At 33.6% G+C, this 18,893-nt stretch overlaps 1 protein-coding gene and 1 pseudogene across 1 annotated transcript; both read right to left on the reverse strand.

The window, feature by feature from the left end:
• Positions 1-7,286: 7,286 nt before the first annotated feature.
• On the reverse strand, positions 7,287-14,445 carry LOC123214247 (annotated as a pseudogene).
• Positions 14,446-16,484: 2,039 nt separating this feature from the next.
• On the reverse strand, positions 16,485-17,723 carry LOC123214673. The gene is made up of 3 exons (XM_044634611.1): positions 17,616-17,723; positions 17,035-17,510; positions 16,485-16,697 (listed from the first exon to the last, which is right to left on the reverse strand). Exons 1-3 carry the CDS (start codon positions 17,685-17,687, stop codon positions 16,655-16,657), a joined length of 591 nt encoding a protein of 196 aa, XP_044490546.1. The 5' UTR covers positions 17,688-17,723; the 3' UTR covers positions 16,485-16,654.
• Between the last annotated feature and the right edge of the window lie 1,170 nt (positions 17,724-18,893).

Below are 18,893 nucleotides of genomic sequence, written 5' to 3' on the forward strand. Positions count from 1 at the left end.
ATGGTGACACATTTTCTCCAATGGCTAAGATGTCCTTCGTTCGGTTATTCTTATCTATGGCTGCCATTCATCATTGGCCCTTGTTTCAGTTAGACATCAAAAATGCCCTTCTTCATGGTGAGCTTCAGGAAGAGATATATATAGAGCAACCGCCTGATTTTGTTGCTCAGGGGGAGTCTGATTTGGTTTGTAAACTTCGACGGTCACTATATGGCCTAAAACAATCTCCACGTGCCTGGTTTGGACGTTTTAGTACAGTTATTCAAGAATTTGGTATGACTCGATGTGAGTTGGATCATTCTGTATTTTACAGACACATGTCGCGAGGAAAGTGCATTTATCTGGTTGTTTATGTCGACGATATTGTTATCACTGATGATGATCAGGAGGGTATCGATCAATTAAAACAACATCTATTTAATCATTTCCAGACCAAAGACTTGGGAACACTTAAATACTTTCTTGGGATAGAAGTTGCTCAGTCTAAGACAGGTATTATTATCTCTCAGAGGAAGTATGCTTTAGATATTTTGGAGGAGACTGGGATGTTGGATTATAAACCTATTGATTCTCCTATGGACCCTAATACTAGACTTGTGCCAGGACAGGGGGAGCCACTTGTAGACCCTGGGAAATATCAGAGGTTAGTAGGTAAACTCAACTATTTGACTATCACAAGACCAGATATCTCTTTTCCAGTTAGTGTTGTCAGTCAATTTCTTCAGTCTCTATGCGATTCTCATTAGGATGCAGCTATTCGGATCCTGAGATACATTAAGAAAGCACCAGTAAAAGGATTACTCTATGAAGATAAAGGTCATACTCAGATTATTAGATATTCTAATGCTGATTGGGCAGGATCTCCGTCTGATAGGCGCTCGACTTCTGGATATTGTATTCTTGTTGGTGGTAACTTGGTTTCATGGAAAAGTAAAAAGCAAGATGTTGTGGCTAGATCAAGTGCAGAGGCAGAATATCGCGCTATGACATTGGCTACCTGTGAGCTTGTATGGTTGAAACAATTGGTTCAAGAGTTAAAATTTACAGATATATCACAAATGAAGCTATTGTGTGATAACCAAACAGCACTTCATATTGCTTCTAATCCAGTATTCCATGAGAGAACGAAACATATAGAAATAGATTGTCATTTCATTCGAGAAAAGATTTTATCAGGGTGTATAACTACCAACCATGTCAGCTCTAATGATTAGCTTGCAGATATCCTTACTAAGTCTCTTAGGAGTCCTCGTATTGAATTCATTTGTAACAAGCTTGGTGCATATGATTTGTATGCTCCAGCTTGAGGGGGAATGTTGAGTTGTATATGAGTTGTATCTTTAAATTAGGAAAGATATAATTAGGGATAATTAAGGATATAGTTAGGGATAATTAAGGAGATTGTATCTTAGTAAAACTAGGAAAGTACATATACTATTTCCTACTCTAGGATTTAGAAATTCACATAAGTATTGATGTAAATTTACTTTTCAATAAAGAATATTTCTCTCAAGGTTATTTCATATGGTGAGATCCTATTAGGTGTGGTAATAATAAATAGAATGTAACAGACGTATTTAAAATCATAAGTTTATAATTGTATTGTAATATAATTACTTGATATAAAACTCTAATACAATATGAAAAAGAATTGGAGAAAGGCTTCAAGAGTTAAATCTTAGCCCAACATCTTACCTTACAACCTATAGGTCTCATCCTAAGACTTGACATAACAAGTATCTTTGCAATCTTTGGTCTTGCTTTTCTCAAATGTCTACCTTGGCATTTTCCAACATATGAACATGGATCTCTGTACAAATTTCTCTTATGAAGGTAATTTATTGTTCAGGGATTCAAAGCATACTGGAAACTAAAAAATGTGGTGTAGTCATGCATGTTTCAATCCACTTACCCATCTGATCTAGAATGCCTACTTTTTGTAAAGCCAAAAGAAGAAAATCCCAACTCACTATGTCAAAGTCTTTACAAATATCACCTTTAAAGCACATTGAGCTAAGGAACCCCAATATGGTAATTACACATAAGCTCTTGAGTCAACAAAATATTATCTAAAATTTGCCTCCTCATAATAAATGTTAACTATGAACTCCTTATTATACAGGCAAGACAATCTTAATCTGAGTAACAATCACCTTAGAAATGAACTTATATATTGTAATAGAAGATCAATCTAAAGTCACTCATGTTCCTTGGACACCCCTCTAGGTAATCTACTGAAGGTTTTATCATCAAGAATAGAGAATAATGCATCTCTAATTTTTACATCTATAATAAGAGCAATCAAACTATCCATCATGTCCACAAAATTATGACTAGAAAAATACCTAGATGCATCGTTAATAAATAGTAATGTTAGGGCTCTAAGTAAACCCTAAAATATTACACAGCCAAATTATCAAACTCTCTTTAATTAGAAATGAGGGAACCACTCTCATCCTTTAGTCTCTTAATCTTATTCTTGATCTACTTTTGAATCAAAGACTTATGAAAACTTTGTATTTCGATCCCCCAAATAAAGCCACTAAATCTTAGACCATTATTTGTAATTAGTCTCCACATCCTCGCAAAGCTCATAGTACTACATAGCAACATACTCAGTAGATAACAAATGTGCATTTAAAATAGTATGTGCCTCAGCTTATTACCTTCAAGCCTTTCTCACCTCAGTTGAAATATTGCTAGAATCCTTTATGTGTAAAGATTTTAGCTCACATTTTAACTTCTTCAATTTCTATGTGAGACATAACATAGGATTACCCTTTACAGTTAACTCCTACACTAATTAAACAATATCCAAAAAATTTTATGATCAACCTTAAAGTTTATAAATTTGAAAGTAATGGGCTTCTTATCATACAAAGGCCCAAATTGAACCACCATAACATGATGATCAAAAACATCTTTGGCCAAAAATTCTGACATTGTATTCGAACATGTCATAAACCATAAGGAGCTACAAACTACCCCATTCTACCTTTTCAAGATTAGTACCATCATCCTATCAGCCATTATGCCAAGCATATCGTAATCTTGTGTAACGAATCTTGACTAGCTCAATATCATGTACATACTGACCAAACTCATCTATAAATCCGTATCATCATATGTCACCCTTACTTTATCATAAGACCAAAGAATAATATTAAAATTCCTATTATAAGCCATGGTGCATAGTCAAATGTCTTAAAAAATGTTTGAAGTAAATCCTATAACTATAGTCAATTACATATATTAGAGGAACCATAAATGAAAGTGATAGCAAATAAAGATGTATCAAGTAACCTTGTAACCCTATAAATGAACTCTTAGAAAAATGCATTAATCTTGTTAACATTGTACATGGTAGGGTCCAAACATACTAGTACTCTATAAGTAACTAAATATAAAACATTAGACAAATACCCCTAAGACAGACATATTGTTGATACTATTGAATCCAAGTGCAATAAATCAACCTTAGTCTCCAAAAGACCAACCAAACCTAACGAGAAATTTAAAATCCATCTCCTCACTACTATTTGGTTTTGGGAAGCTATTAAGGCTCTTAATATTCTAACTTCCTATCTTATGAAAGTGGAATAATCTTTAATCATACTATTTTTGGGGTTGAAACCTAGTACTCCTCTTGCCCTTTTCCTTTAACTTGAGATACAGTAAGAGGTGGGATGACACCCTTAGAACCACTAACTAAAGTAGAAGAGGTAACCTCAGTTAAAGATATTGACTTGTTTAACATGCAACCATTCATACCTAAAATGTGGTCATAATCCTCCTCAATAGCCTTTTAGGTGTTAAAGTCTAAGTTAGATCTTGAAGAAGTCTTGTGATCACCCCAAGTTGCTAATACCAATGTTATAGTATTAACATCTCCTCAAATTAAATGAGAATGCCCCGTAGCATTATGACCTTTATGAAACACCATTTGTACCTCTAGATGTGTTACTAGGTTAATTGCTAAGTTCCCTGACACTTGAAAAGTGTTTGGTTGTGAATTAATTTTATTTCACCTATCTTAAAGACTCCTCTTTTGAAACCTTTATGAAACACCATTTGTAGTCTCTCTTAGTTGCAACCTTTGTCAACTCTGAAACTCTTATTAAAGTTTGACAAAAATTCTCAAAAAAACAGTATTTGAACACCTCTTAAGCTTTTACTTATACTTTATCCTCACCTTAATTGGATCCAGAGATAACTTACACTCTAGCTCAAACCAATATATAAAAGTCATTATACTATTCAATTTAACACATACTCAAGCATAGGAAAGTTAGGTACACTTATAAGTCATCTTGTTGTAAGATAAACATTGACTAACCATGCTAGAAGCCATGCTCAAACCCTTAGCAGTCTATAAAGGAAAAGGAAATCCATGTAACCTAATCTAGACAAGTACCTCAGGGATACGGTTCTTGGTAAAAGTGAAATGTGTGTGCCATTGCTAGAGAATGATTGTTTTGACCCTAAATATCCAAGGCCCATTCTCTAAGATTAAATGGATACCTTACTCATCTCAAAACCTAAATATCAAAACACCAGTGTTTGTTGACAATAAATTCTTAAGTCCAAAATATACTATTTTAGTTATAGATCGAACTGCATAAAACAACATATTATACCTAAGAAGGAACCCCGCAATTCAACTATTTATGTCAGTAATGTTATCATTAATCACATCATCTAGAATATGAAGTTTGTTATTTGAAACTATAAGCTTTACAGAATCTAAAATAAGCCTCATGCTAGAGTTTATATCTTTAACTTTATTCGCCCAAGATCCTTGTGTAGGAGTTGAACTGGCATATCTCTAGTCATAGGCTTCTTGCCTTTAAAAGTAAATGTTGTGGAAATCAGAACATTTTGTAAGTGGTTGGAGATAATTGAAGGCTCTGTTGATCAAGTGGTCATGATGCCTTGCTAGAGACTAATCTTGGTTAATGTTTGGATTCAACCTAAATCTGAATACTATCAACTTAATAGATAGTCTATAAGTCACACATAATAAGAGTTGATCAAATTCCAAAGGAATTGGATTATTTGAGTCAAATGCAGTTCAAATTTTGAATTAAGGGTTTGGATGACTCAAGTTTGGTTTGAACTCAAACACATGAGAAATCATGTTTTGAACCAAACTCTTGTTTAAATTATCTATTGGAATCATGTGTTAATTTAAACTCTAATAATCGTGAGGTATTTGAATAAAACTGAAAGTCTAAAGTGACTACAATATCCATTGGATTAGGATTTACTTTAATTGGATAATGTTCAAATCATATATGGGTTTGACTGAAACTCTAGCTCCCAAAAATTTCGTGCTTCATATGGATTGTAATTATTGGGTGTATAAGTCTTTTCTATATAAATACCATTGTGTTTACAATTTTAAGTACACCTATTTTTACACACTCAAATACCTATCCTCTCTATATAGTGAATTCCTAGTTGGTTTTTGGCATATAGAGCCACCTTCCATTTATGCTTTATGAATACACCAAGGTTCCTCCTTTATATGGATTAAAATGTGATATTCGTGCCATGTAAAGACTGAAAGAGTTGTCCAATGCATTTATATGGTTCTTGAACTTTCTTTGAATGTTTTATTCATCATTCATGAATCATTATTCCTATAATGAGATTTGCCCTAGGTTATTTGGGTTTCAAAAATTTTTGTTTCATCTTCTACTATCCTTGCCAATTTTCAGTGCCTTGAAAACCTAACCAAGTTTTGATTCTCTTAATTGTTGTCTCAGTTTATCTAACTATGAATAATATGATGATTTCTTTTGCAAATATGTCCTTGCAATCGCTAACTTCCTTTTAACCCAATTTTATGAATCTTAGGATGAGTTATCACCCTAACGGGTCAATTCTCTCTTTGTAGTCTAGCTGGCAAGACAGAAACATCCTTTTGTTAATGATAGGAGCAAGAAAAAGGAAGGGGAAGTTACAGGTAGGAAAAAGCCACATAGAAATCTTCCCTTGATGGTTTCCAATAATGGACAAGCCTATACCTTTTTTGCATAACCAGATAAACTCCATTGACATTCTTATTGTTTAATGAGGTATTTATTGCAACATGGTGGGATCTCGAGTAGGGGCAAGGTCCTACTAATCAATTACTACATTACATGTGTCGTAAATGCTCTTTCCCTCCTTTGCTTTCTTTTTGTGTTGCACAGTTGTTTATTCCTTGTTTCCTTTCTTTCAAGTTCTCAATCAAACAACTATCTTTTATAATTTGTTTCTCACTCTTCTTCAATGTGACAATCAAGAAGAGGTTGCTCAACTCAAGGAGTCACTGTCAGAGGTTACAAGCCACAAAGGAAAAGCTTTAGGTTGTAGAAGAAAGTTCACAAGCTACTGTGACTAGAGTTATGGAACATAATCACGCGATGATTATCATTGGATCATGTGGTAACTATTGAAAGTCTTCACTAAGCTATGAGAGAATAGTTAAAAATCTTTATCTCAAATTGGAGGAGAAGACTCTTGAGACGTCAAAACAAAAGAAAGATTTTGAACAAGCAATAAGGCAATGACAAAATTAAGTGGACTTTGAGTCTAGTGTCTAAGAGGGGGTATCAAATTTGGTGAGCTGCATTGTTTATGCACTATAGTATGAGAATCTTGGGCTTAAGTATTCTCATCTTGGAGTGGGATTGTGCTTCAAGAGAGATCAATGAAGTTAAGTAGGGGACAGAGGAAGGATTTTAGGAAAAATTAGGATTTGTTCTTAAGGTAGTTTATGTTCCTTGTAGGGTTCTGGTTCAATTATGAAGTCCAGAGTCCTTTTTGAAGAAGCCCTCAAGGAGCCTTCTCCTCAAGGTCCCCTTTTGCCTTCGCAACCAGGCTGTAGTGATTAATATTTGTTTTTTTGTCATAGCAGACATTGTATTTGTAACCCTCCATGTTAATAAAATTTTGATTTCACAACAGTTTGATGTGAATATTTGTTAATATTTTGTTCATGTTTCTTGCCTTATTTGCTTGTCTTGATCAATCTACATGTTTGATTGCCTTGTTAATATGCTTCATGTGTACCCCCTAGTTTTTTAATCGCTTTCTGAGAAACCAAAAAAAAAAGACGTAATATTGAGTTTCTCAACTTGTTGTTGATAATGTTTTCCTAAGTATTCCAAGCTCATAGCTCGTGGGACTTTTGTTACATCTAATTGCTTCAAATGATATGTTACAGATCGCAACACCTGGACCGTCTAACATAGGCCTTCCCATTTAGGTTTAATTGACCCATCATGCTGCACTTTGCGTTTGGCAAAAACTTTTAGTTTTATTAGACGTTTCCGTTGAAAATGACCGACACTTCGCACGTAAATTGTATACAATAATTTAACAAAGTAGTTCATTAGGTTTCAATAATCTTAGAAATTTAATAATTAATAAAAATCTCACAAATTGACTTATCTTCCAACTATAAATGAAAAAAATTGCTAAAAATGGAAAGCATACTGAATTTCATGGGCTAAGCACTGCCCGGTTCATTAAGCTACCCAGAATCTTTGGCCTTGCAGGTTGGACACATGTAACCAACAGAATCTGATTGCAACTCAGAATCAACACCCTCATTACTAAATTCCATTCCGCACCAAACACATGTAGTAAGTTGTCGGCTTGCCATATTTAACACTACTTCTGATCCAACCGGAACTGAGGAACCATATGACCCTTCCATTCCACCATTACTCGCCATATGTATTGGCACCTCCGCCAGCGAAAAAGATTCTTGTCCTGTCCCAAAATTGAATTGCAGAGCTTCTATATCATCAAACCTCATCTCCTCAAATTTTATGACTACATTGTAATTTGACCGGTTCAAACGGTTCAACTGACCGGTTCAAACAGTTCAATCGGTCTAACCGAAACCAGTATTTAAAACGGTTTTTATCTCGGTCCGGTTTTGAAAACCTCGACTCGACCCTACAAACTTCGCCTTCCCCCTGGCAATGGATATAAGAAACATCAAATTATTTTGCACAACATTCAATTATATTTGAGTACAAATAATCATTTTTATCACAAAAATTACTAGCACGTTAATGAGAAGAAAGCAACAAGAACCCTAGAACTCCATTATCCCCACGATGTGGAACATAAGACTTAACACAAGCAAGCAAGAAGTTCAATTACATACAGAGCTTTTTAAATTCACCTATAAAATTGCAATCAGCCATTGAACTCCAATGTAAACATGTGTATCTTATTTCATCAAAGACGATTTAAGCAAATAGCTGATTCAAAAACCACTAATAGGATATAATGCCAAATACATTGTTCAAGAACAGGAAGTTTAAAAAATAGGGAGTCAGTTTCAAATTGAAAGGATTCAAACATGACAATAGATGGCACATGCAGCTTATGTGGACTGAAATAATATTTATTGTTGAGTTGTATTTTGTTATATTATAAAAGCTATCAGACCATATTAGGATAGAATATAAATTTTAGAGATTTGATTTGATTTATTTCTTTCTATATCTTTCCTATAATTGTATATATTGTAATATTTTGCTCTTTGAATAAAATAAGAAAACAATATTCTAAATTCACATCTATGAAAAGAAGAACAAGAAGCGGAAAATTGATTCAGAGATTTAAAAACCTAAAAATTCAGCAGAGCAAGAAGAATATCAGAGAAGACCATTTCAGGAGGCGAGTTATGAATTTCATCTATTTCCTTTCTACAAACTTCTACAATAATTCCCATACTTACGAGGGGTTGTTGCCAGCACAACTCAACACCCTTTCACTTCTCTCATTACACGGAACTTTCCTCTCTTCTCAATTTGCTACATAAGAACTACATTATTGTTAAATAACGTTGTCATGGGGCTATAGTAATACACGCCTTTCATTAATGTTTCTTCTTCATTCCAAAAGTCATTTTTCTTTATTCCTTCAATTCAGTTTGCAACAACAACCAAGAAATGCACAAAAGAAAATCAATTAGTTTCATCTCCCCCTCTAGAATTTATTTCGTGTTTTCTCACTAGTCTTGAAGTTGTACTCCGGGAATTTCTTTTATAATTTTATTGTCATTTGGCTATTACTGTAAAATAGTAATTATTGCTATTATAAAGTGAAAAACTTTACAGAATTGTACAAAATAATTGTATGCTTCTTGATGTACTCAAAGCATGATGACCTGACATGAAAATCTGAAAGGGAAAGAGAGACAGGATTGCCATAAAATAACTCTAATACTCGTAAGGTTTATGCCCAATTTACTCACACAAATCATGTGTATTCCTACATAAAGCTGACAAGTAGAATGATAGGCTAACGTAATAAGACTAGGGCTGGATCTGAATTGAGCCAACTTGGCTTTGGTTCAGCTTAGTTTGACATTGTTTAATTCAAATTCGAACCGAATGAGTTTGAAGATTCAGCTTGCTTTTGAAACTAAGACAAACTCGAGGTTGAAGATATTTAATTTGATTCTGCTTAAGTTCAATTCAAATTTATTATTCAAATTCATGGTTCAGTCAACTCAAATTCATAGTTTAAATTATTGATTCAAATTTGTTACTCGATTTAGTTTAAATTTATGACTCATAATTAATTGTCTACTATTTGGATAAAACGACATTATTTTGTCAATGAAACACGAACTTGAACCATGAATTCAAACCGAATCAAGTCATGAATTTAAACCATTAATTTGAGCCGAACTCAAACTAAATTGAACCAAATCATTTTTTATTCAAGTCAAACTTAAACCACTTTTATTTTTTGTTCAACGAACTCAAACCAAATCATTTTCTATTCAAATTGAAATTGAGCCAAGGGGTTTTTGAGCTCGACATGGTTCATATCCACCCCTATACATATTTCTTTATGAGAAATACAAAAATATTTAATATAAGAGTTGGAATATATAACATTATTGTTGTATTGGTGAAATTGAAACAGAAGAAAAACAGGAAAAAATAGCAAAGTTGACAGCTTGTCAACATTTTAAATTTAAATAAAACATGGTTGGGAATCTTCCTAAATAAATATGTTGAGGCAATATCCATCCCTCACTTCTGTTGCTAATGGCAAAGATAACAAAATGTACAAGTTCTTCTTCAGAAGCCTATTGAATTTAGATCTAACCATGTAAATGCAAAGAGCTAATGATCATCTTATATGAGCATTGGAAAATTCAGAAACCCTTTTCAAATTAATCATAATTAAACCATGAAAACAAAAAAAGAATACTAATGATAACAATATCACAATACCTTATTTGAGATAGTGTTTGATGTGGAAGACCACCTGATGGTTGCAACAAGGAAATCAAAGACTCGGAATCTCCATACTGAACTAAATTATCTTTCAAACTTGGCAACTCAGAACTTCCATGTTTGCTCCCAAAATCACTTTGTAACCCAATATCATTATTGTTATTCACTTCATTTAGCTCCTTGTGCTCAACTGCATTAGTGCAAACCAAATTCTCATTACTCTCGATAGGTTCAACATTCAAATCACTAGATGCAGTCAGTGTGCGACCCGACAGACTTGTCAATTTCATCAGCGATGAATGACAGACCATCTTTCACACAAAATTTTTCACAGGAATAACCATTTTGCTCAGCAGTAGTTAGGTCACTTGCAAAATCCACGCAGGAATGTATCTTAACATCCATAACATTGCCAGCATCAACATCATCAGCCTCCATCTTTTCATCAGTAATCTTTGGCTTGCTAATTTGTTGATATGATTCTTTGTCCATATTTCTATCATCCATGTCGGGTTCGCTGAAAGCAGAGTCAGAGTTCAGTTCATGGTCAGAAATGGAAGCAACAGGTATGGCAGTAGACCTAGCAGAGGACGTTTCAAGAATAGAATTTTGAGCAATTTCTATCAAAGCATCCATTTTAGAGATCCTTGTAGGAAACTCCTCCCTAGCAGGAGACTCAATTCTTTTCTGAAGAATCGACCGACCAGGGGTATCTTCTATTCCCCTCACATAATTCCTCACATGAATCCCTACATGACCATTGTATCGACGTCTTTCATGGAATACCTTATGACAGAACTGGCATTCAAATTTCCCATCTTTTATTATAACACCATCCCCAACTGAAGAACCAAGTCTGTACCTCCTTGTAGTCCTCTGATGAAATGACAAAAGGTGTTGTAAATATGTATCCTTCTCATCAAATGTCATGTCACATTTATGGCATTCAAAAAGGTCCTGTATTTGAACCTCCGCAAGATTGTCAATACCCAATAATGTTACTTCCTTCTCCTGATCATTAGACTGCCTTTGTTCATTATCCAACTGGGTAGCACCTGCATGCTGCTGGATGACATATATCAAATCGAATTAAAGCTAAATAGACAAAACTGCTTCGCAAATATTTTCTTACATTTCCAGAAGCAACTCTATAATCTTTCTGAACAATGTCAGCCCCATGATCTATTGACAGGTGAGCATCATGAAGTCCAAAATAGGATTGCAAATATTCAGAAACTTCCCCGCATGATAGAAAATGTTGTCCACCAGGGCTGCAAAAATAAGAGAATGGGTAAGGCCAGCATAAAAACACACAAGCATGGGATAAGAGTAAATAAATTATCATCTGCAAAGTCGAACAGACAAGAGACCTCTCCACATTTCATATTAGAGTCCTCTAAAACATGTAACCATACACGAAGAATAAGCAAAGGTGCATTAATTGACCCATTAAACCCCCTCCATCTTCACACACTAATTAAAGCCAACATCTCAACCACTATTTTTAGACTTCCAAAGGGCATTAGGAATGCTGCTTCAATCACCTGACGTGAAGTAGGACAGCCTTGATTTATTTGGAATAAATTCTACTTTCCTATGTTCTATGTTAGAGTTTATTATTTCAAAGGGAGGTTTCACTTTATTTAAATATTAAGGTCTTGCTCTCCTAGTAGTAGGAGACTAAGTAGATAATTTTGACAGACATGATAAATTATTCAACGTGAATTTTGGTTTTCTCCTCTAGTGTTCCCTGTCTTTTTTCAAGTTCTTGTAGATTTTCTGCCCTTTCTGATTCTGCGGTTCAAAGTAAGTCCTGCTCTAATTCTGATTCAATCAGAAAGCTTTACAAATATTACGCCTGGTTCAGTCCCAGTTTCACACCCTAACCCTAAATTGTTAGTCCAAGCACATTACCAACTCAACCCCATTGTCTACAAAAGAAAAAGAAAAAAAAATAAAATCACAACCCATCCTCTTCATACGAAGGCTTCAGTTACCATGTGTGCTATCACCACTAGTTTCCTCTCCAGTCAATCTGTCAATTTCCCCAAAGAGCACCATCCCAAAATACACTGCATAGCACCATGATGCATAGCTGAAACTCATTGCTCTGGCCTCTTTTCTCCATCACTATGCAGTGGATAAAACCAGGCCGCCACCACCACAATAGGACTTCTCCTGTGATCTATTACAACATGGGACAGTCTTCCAACATCTTCTCTGCTTCAGTCTTGCTTTATCAGTCATTTGGCACATCATCAGAGATCATTAACATCAACAGGCAACATATCTATTAGTTATTTGTTTTTAACTTACTGTTCTATGGTTATTTTGCTAATATTGAAGTTTGTATAATTGATCCGTGGCATAATATCATAAAGCTTGGCAAGCATCCATGGTGTATGATCCCTAAGCATGTGAAACAAGATTTGAAACTTCCCAATCTAATAGCAAATTAGATAAACTTATCACCATCAGACACATCTTTGTTTCATCTCTCCACCACCCAATAGATTAGGTATAAAACTTGAAGAGATTCCCACTGAGACAAGCTCAACCCTAAAACTACCTTGTCAAAACTTTCAACCACCCAAGATATCCCCTAGCCTTATGAAACTTCCCCAAACAATTAACTCATCATGTTCTATAAGATTTAATAACTCCAATCCCAAGGATCAAACTTCCCAAAAGTGAAAGGAGACTATGTGTGAATATATAATTAAAATTGAAGATGGAATTCAGTGTGTTTGTACTAAAATCGATAATCATTCTAGTGATGTGGAGCCAAATTCTGAGGACAGTCTTAGCAGACTGCCACATTTCTCAAGCTTATACTAAACAAAATGTTGGTGTTCAGAACAATTTCATAGGTTATGAATCTCTTTTGAAAAATTATTTCCTTGGTCAATGAATCAATTGGACATGAACTATATTATGAGTCTTTGTTTTCATTTTTTTCCAAAAAAGAACAACCAAAGCCTCAAGGGAACATGTTATTGCATGCAAGCACAGTTACAGTGAATTAAAAGGCAAGAGCAAACGATAATGCATTTCAAAGAGAATAACTTGGAAATTCTTTTAGAAGTTCAAAGTGGATGACTTGGACTAACATCTTAATTTCTCCCAATAAAAAAAAGAGAGACTTGGACTAACATCCCCATACAATGAATAAACACACCATACGTAGATTAATATTGTAAGCTGTAACATCAGAAGCACATGATTACGTACAACGCATGAACAAGCATAATGATCTTAAGAAACCCACTTTGAAAGTTCTTATTTAACTTAAAAACATATATAAAAATGTATGTATTGGCTATAACTAACAACATATACAAATAACAATCTCAATATTGCACACAATACACTTAATCATAAAGAAGTTAAGAAAATAACAAGTAAACGAAAAGCATAACCTTATATATCGGCGACAATAAATAGAGGCGCCGCCCTCTCTCCTTCTAAGGCCAAGCAAGAGCTTCCAACCAACAGGCAAAATATCACCGAGCAAATTAGCATCAACAATCTTCCTCTTCTTCCTTCAACTACACCACTGTCCACCCAAATCCCACATAAAACTTAACAATTCCTCTTCACTCCCAATCATTCCTTCAGTTCTTCTCCTCAATTCTTCCCCATAAGGATCCTCCAAACTCCCTAATGCCACAATATCCACCACCCCTCCATTCTTGTTGACAATTTCCAAATTCTCCTCCAATGATTTAACTTTTGTTTTTGGCTTCCTTCCCTTGTTTCTTTTTCTGAAAATCTGATCCTTTTCTCTCGAAAAGCTGAACAAAGACACGACATCGTTAAAGTGAGGGCTTTAGGGAAGGGATTTCCGAAGGGAGTTAAGAATGGAACGGTTTTCTAAATGTTCAGGGTCGAGATGAGGAGGAAGAGAAGATGATTAGGGTAGTTGTTTAGAAGAGGGGAGAAGACCGGCCATGCGGTGGCGGAGATGGTGGTGGTGGTGGTAGGTGGTGTTAGTAGGACAAGAGAAGGTTTGTTTTCGGGAGTCGGCGTTTTCGTTGAATAGGGAATGATCAACGATGAGAATGACGAGGTCGTCAAGGCAGTTGAGATCAAAAGCGGAGGTTGAGCAAAGAGACGAAGTACGAAGTTCAGACTGGGTTAGGGTTGACATGTCTATGAATGGGAGAGAATCGATGGTCCCCATGTTTGAGAGTGAGTGAGTGAGTGAGAGATTTGCTGATAGTTTTGATTTCTTACAAAAATTTGAGAAATTGTGGAGAAAGGGAAGCACAAGTATGGCTATTTGTGACTGGGAACAAGTTCGCAACAGGCTATAACCTTAGAATGGTTATCACAGGCCATAATTATATTGTAACCTTAAATTTTTCATAATCAAAGAAAAACATATTATTGGAGACTGGGATTTCATATAACTGTTTAGGTATGACAGTATGATAACTGTTTTTGTGATCTCAGTATAATATAAGAGTAATTATGCTTAGTTATAGTTGTTAAAATACTTGAAAGTAATTCCAATATAACAAAATATTGCAACTTAATGTTAGTGAGATTGTGAGAGTTCTGGCAGAATAGTAATTCTTGCTTCTTGTTTGTACTTTTTAGATGAAATTGTGCCTTATCCAAGTCTCCTTCTCAAGTTGCTGGTTGGTGTACCGTCTGTTTGCTAGTGGTTGATCTTCTCCACCCACATTATATTCAAGAGTTTGGTTGAAGAGTTTTGATGACACAATAACTGCTTACTAGTTTATGGAGTACTAGTAGATACCCTTCGCCTCTCTTCATGGATGAATGGCATATAGGCAGTTAAGATCTTTTGGTTGCTAATATGATGGTTTGTTTTAAGCATTTACCGTGTCATATATGAGTTGTGTTTCTATCAAGTAGATTCAAACACTCAAAATATCTTATGGGTTGTGTTTCATGCCCATAGAATAAATCAGTGACATGTGTCATCATGATCTCTTATATTAATTTAATTAATTCCTACATTTTCCTGAAATATTTATAAGGAAGCTATTGAATCCATAAGTGGGTTATTAAACTTCAAATATTTTCTTTCCCTTTGCAAAATCCCTAATCAACTTGAGAAAGTTTTCTAATATACGTGTCTAGTTTTGCATTTATCTATATAGGTTTGTTTTAGGGTGAGTTCTTTTGACTTTTTGTTGTGTTTTTATTTTGTGAGTAATGTTTTTTAGGGAAAGTTGGTTAGGGTTTACATTTCAAGTAGTCTCAATGTTCTTCACTCTTTTATTTACAATTGATCTCCTAAGGTCAACTTTAATGGCTTCCCATAAAAATTGGATCAAAAAGTTTTATTAGCATTTCAAAGGCAACTGCAACCTTGACAAGTTACCTGTTATTGCAATTGGTCTTGTCCTTGTTACGATTGTAGTTATGCAACCAATTGAAAAGATTTTTAGTACAACATTTTTTAATATTAATTTTATTCCTTTTTCGCGATGTCATTACACTACACCATAAAAGGTCTAATGTAACAATTAAATTTCGTTGTTAAAAACCCATAAAACTGTAACTTTAGACTTTAGACAACGAAATCATAGCCGCCACAAATGTCTCCGCTGCATTAGGTAAAAGGCAACGGTTTATACCCGTTTAGCCAACAGTAAAAATAACCGTTGCATTAATAATTCAAATGCAACGGTTTTGGTGCAATTTAAGTTAATGATTTGCTTAGTCCCAAATGCAACAGTTTCAATTACTAAAGGCAACAATTATAAAGAACTTTAGACAACGGCTATAAGTTATTTTAAGCAACGGATTGTGTCATTTTTAAGCAACGACTATTTTACTAAAGCAACAATTATTAAAGAGATTAGGTGACGATTATATGCTACTTTAAGTAACAGATTGTATTGTTTTTAAGCAACGGTTATTAAGCTAATGCAACGATTATTAAAAACCATTAAGCAACAGTTTCAAATATTTTAGACGACAGATTGTGTCATGCTTAAGCAACAACTATTTAGTTATTGCAACGATTTGTAATATTGTAAAGACAACAATTTTAATGGTTAAGTAACTGTTATATATTTGTTGTTGCATTAGCTGTATGTATTTAATACAACAGTTTGTGTACATGATGCAATGGTATTTTTATATATATTTTTCCTTTGGACCTATTTTAAATAAATAATATATAACCTAAAGATAATAAACTAAGTAATCAAATAAGAAATAAAAGGATATAACACAAAGTCATGTATTGTAACAAAAGTATTTTTAATTCAAAGTCAAGAAATTCAAATTTGTATAATAAGTACTTAACATAAACACATTTAACATATCTCATCATAATCAATAAAGAGAATTTATGTCCTTAAATAAAAGACGTCCTCAAAAGAAGCCTAAATCACAAGCCTCCTCTGTAATCATAAAATGTTTACTCTTTTTCCAGCATCATCAATCACCATCCTTAAACAAAAAAAAAAACCATTAAATTATTATTTAACCGAATATTAGAATATAAATTAACAAACTATTATATGCTCACATATCACAAAATCTATAACCCACCTTATATCTAAACTAAAAGCTTGTAAATATGATCCACTATGGTCAAATTCCACTACAACAACCAACAAAATTGAGGAAAAAACAATTACATTACAACTTCCCATTAGTAAAAACAAGTTAAATTGCAATTGGAAAAAAAATTATATTAAAGTGTCTAAATAATTGTCAAACAAGTTTATCATAATTATTTTATAAAATAAATGATATTTACTTTTAAAGAAAATAACATTTTTACCTTTTGTTGTTTTGTACAGTTGAACCACCTTGAAGTGAATTAAGTCCTGTAATCAATGAACCAAGTGCATCCACATTCATAGTTGGGTTAACTTGTGCTATTTGATTCACAAGCACTGACAAGATCTGTTGTGCCATTGTTGCACTTTCAGCTTCCATCTTTTCTTTCATTTCAGTAATTTCTTTAGTCATTTTTTCCTTCTCAACTTCTAATTCTTCTTTCATTTGGGCAATTATTGCCCTTTCTACTTCTAACTTCTCCTCTACTTCTTTTTCCAATGTTGATTTTATGGATTCAATGCACTCCTCTGGAAATTTATAGTTATCCTTTGATGGTCCTTTTCCTCTCAAGTCAATTGGTGTAACACCTCTCCCCATTAATAACACACGACCAGGTCGTTCTTGCCCCAATTCAGTTATAACTTCTTCCAACATTTCACCACTTTCTCCTCTGGATTGCAACTCTTCAATTCGAGCCTATAAACCATAAAAAAGTTAAATTGCAAGTGTTATAATAACTTATGTTTGTAAATAAAAAAAAAAAAAGGTTGCTCTAACAATTTTGTTTTATGCTAAACATACTATTTTTTCTCTAATACTGTTATCGTCTTGATATGCACGTCCTTCTTTTCTTTTCCGAGTAACTAGATACATTTCAACTTTGGTAGGAGGTTCTTTGTTCTCCTTGGAATTTTGCTAAGATGTAATAACAAAAACAAGTTACAAGCAACACATTAAAACTCAAATTCAAGTGAATCAATAACAAATTTTACAACACTTACCAAATTATGGTAGATACTAGCAAAACTTTTTGGACCAGTAGTGTGCATATCATGTTGTTTTTTGCGATTTTCAATATTGATGTTAGCTATTTTCTGCATAAAATCTAGGAAGATTCATCCAACTCTTATCTCTTTTATCCGTGCCTTAATAAACTGCAAATATATATAATACACAAAAAATTAACTTTTAATGATCCTATGATAAATAACTCAAACCTATGAAGCAAAAAGTTGTCATGATAAATAATTAAATAAAACCTTTATGAATGAATGCATGTATTTGACCTGTTTTGACTAACAATGATAATATGAATATGAAATATTAATAATGCAACAGTTGTCATGTTTTTCATAATGAAGTAAAAAAGTCTAAGCAACTAATTAGTGCAACATAACTATATGAATGGAGCAAAAAAGTCTAAGTAGTTGTATTTGACATTAAAAAAGATTGATCTAACAATTGTCATGTTTTTTTATGTTTGATATGAAGGGGTCCCTATTGATGGATGTGTTATGATAGTGTTGCTAGAACTTACCAATTAATATAAGGCCAAATAAATTACAATATTTAAAAGAGGAAATAGTGCAGTATGTTAATAAATTACAATATGTTACTTGTTTCAATATAATTTGTCCTTAAGAAAGATATTTTTGCATTATTAAATAATCCAATTACACAAGTGATACAAAAGCATCATCACTTATTGATTGCCAAGATGTGTTTGACCTAGACAATTAATAACATCTACCAAAACAAACTTTTAGTAAATAAGAATTCACAAAAGCATTTTAGAAATTAAACAAAAAAAAAATTAAAAAATGAGAAACTTTATTATTCATAAAGTATATAATAGAAAATTAGAAGTCCTATGAAAAAGAAGCAATGATGTAGAAAATAAGGTAGAAGAGGAGAAAAAGAGAGAGATTCTAGCACAAATTACAAGACAATAGGCAAAGGATTAGCAAGAAGATAGCTAAAAGAGTGATCAAATTTCCAGCATAGTTTCCAGCATAAAATTTACAAATTTCCAGCATAGTATCCTTTGATAGTCCTCAATTTTTAAAGGAACTTTGACAA

This window comes from Mangifera indica, chromosome 4 (assembly GCF_011075055.1).
Source record: "Mangifera indica cultivar Alphonso chromosome 4, CATAS_Mindica_2.1, whole genome shotgun sequence".
In the NCBI taxonomy this organism is placed as follows: Eukaryota; Viridiplantae; Streptophyta; class Magnoliopsida; order Sapindales; family Anacardiaceae; genus Mangifera; species Mangifera indica.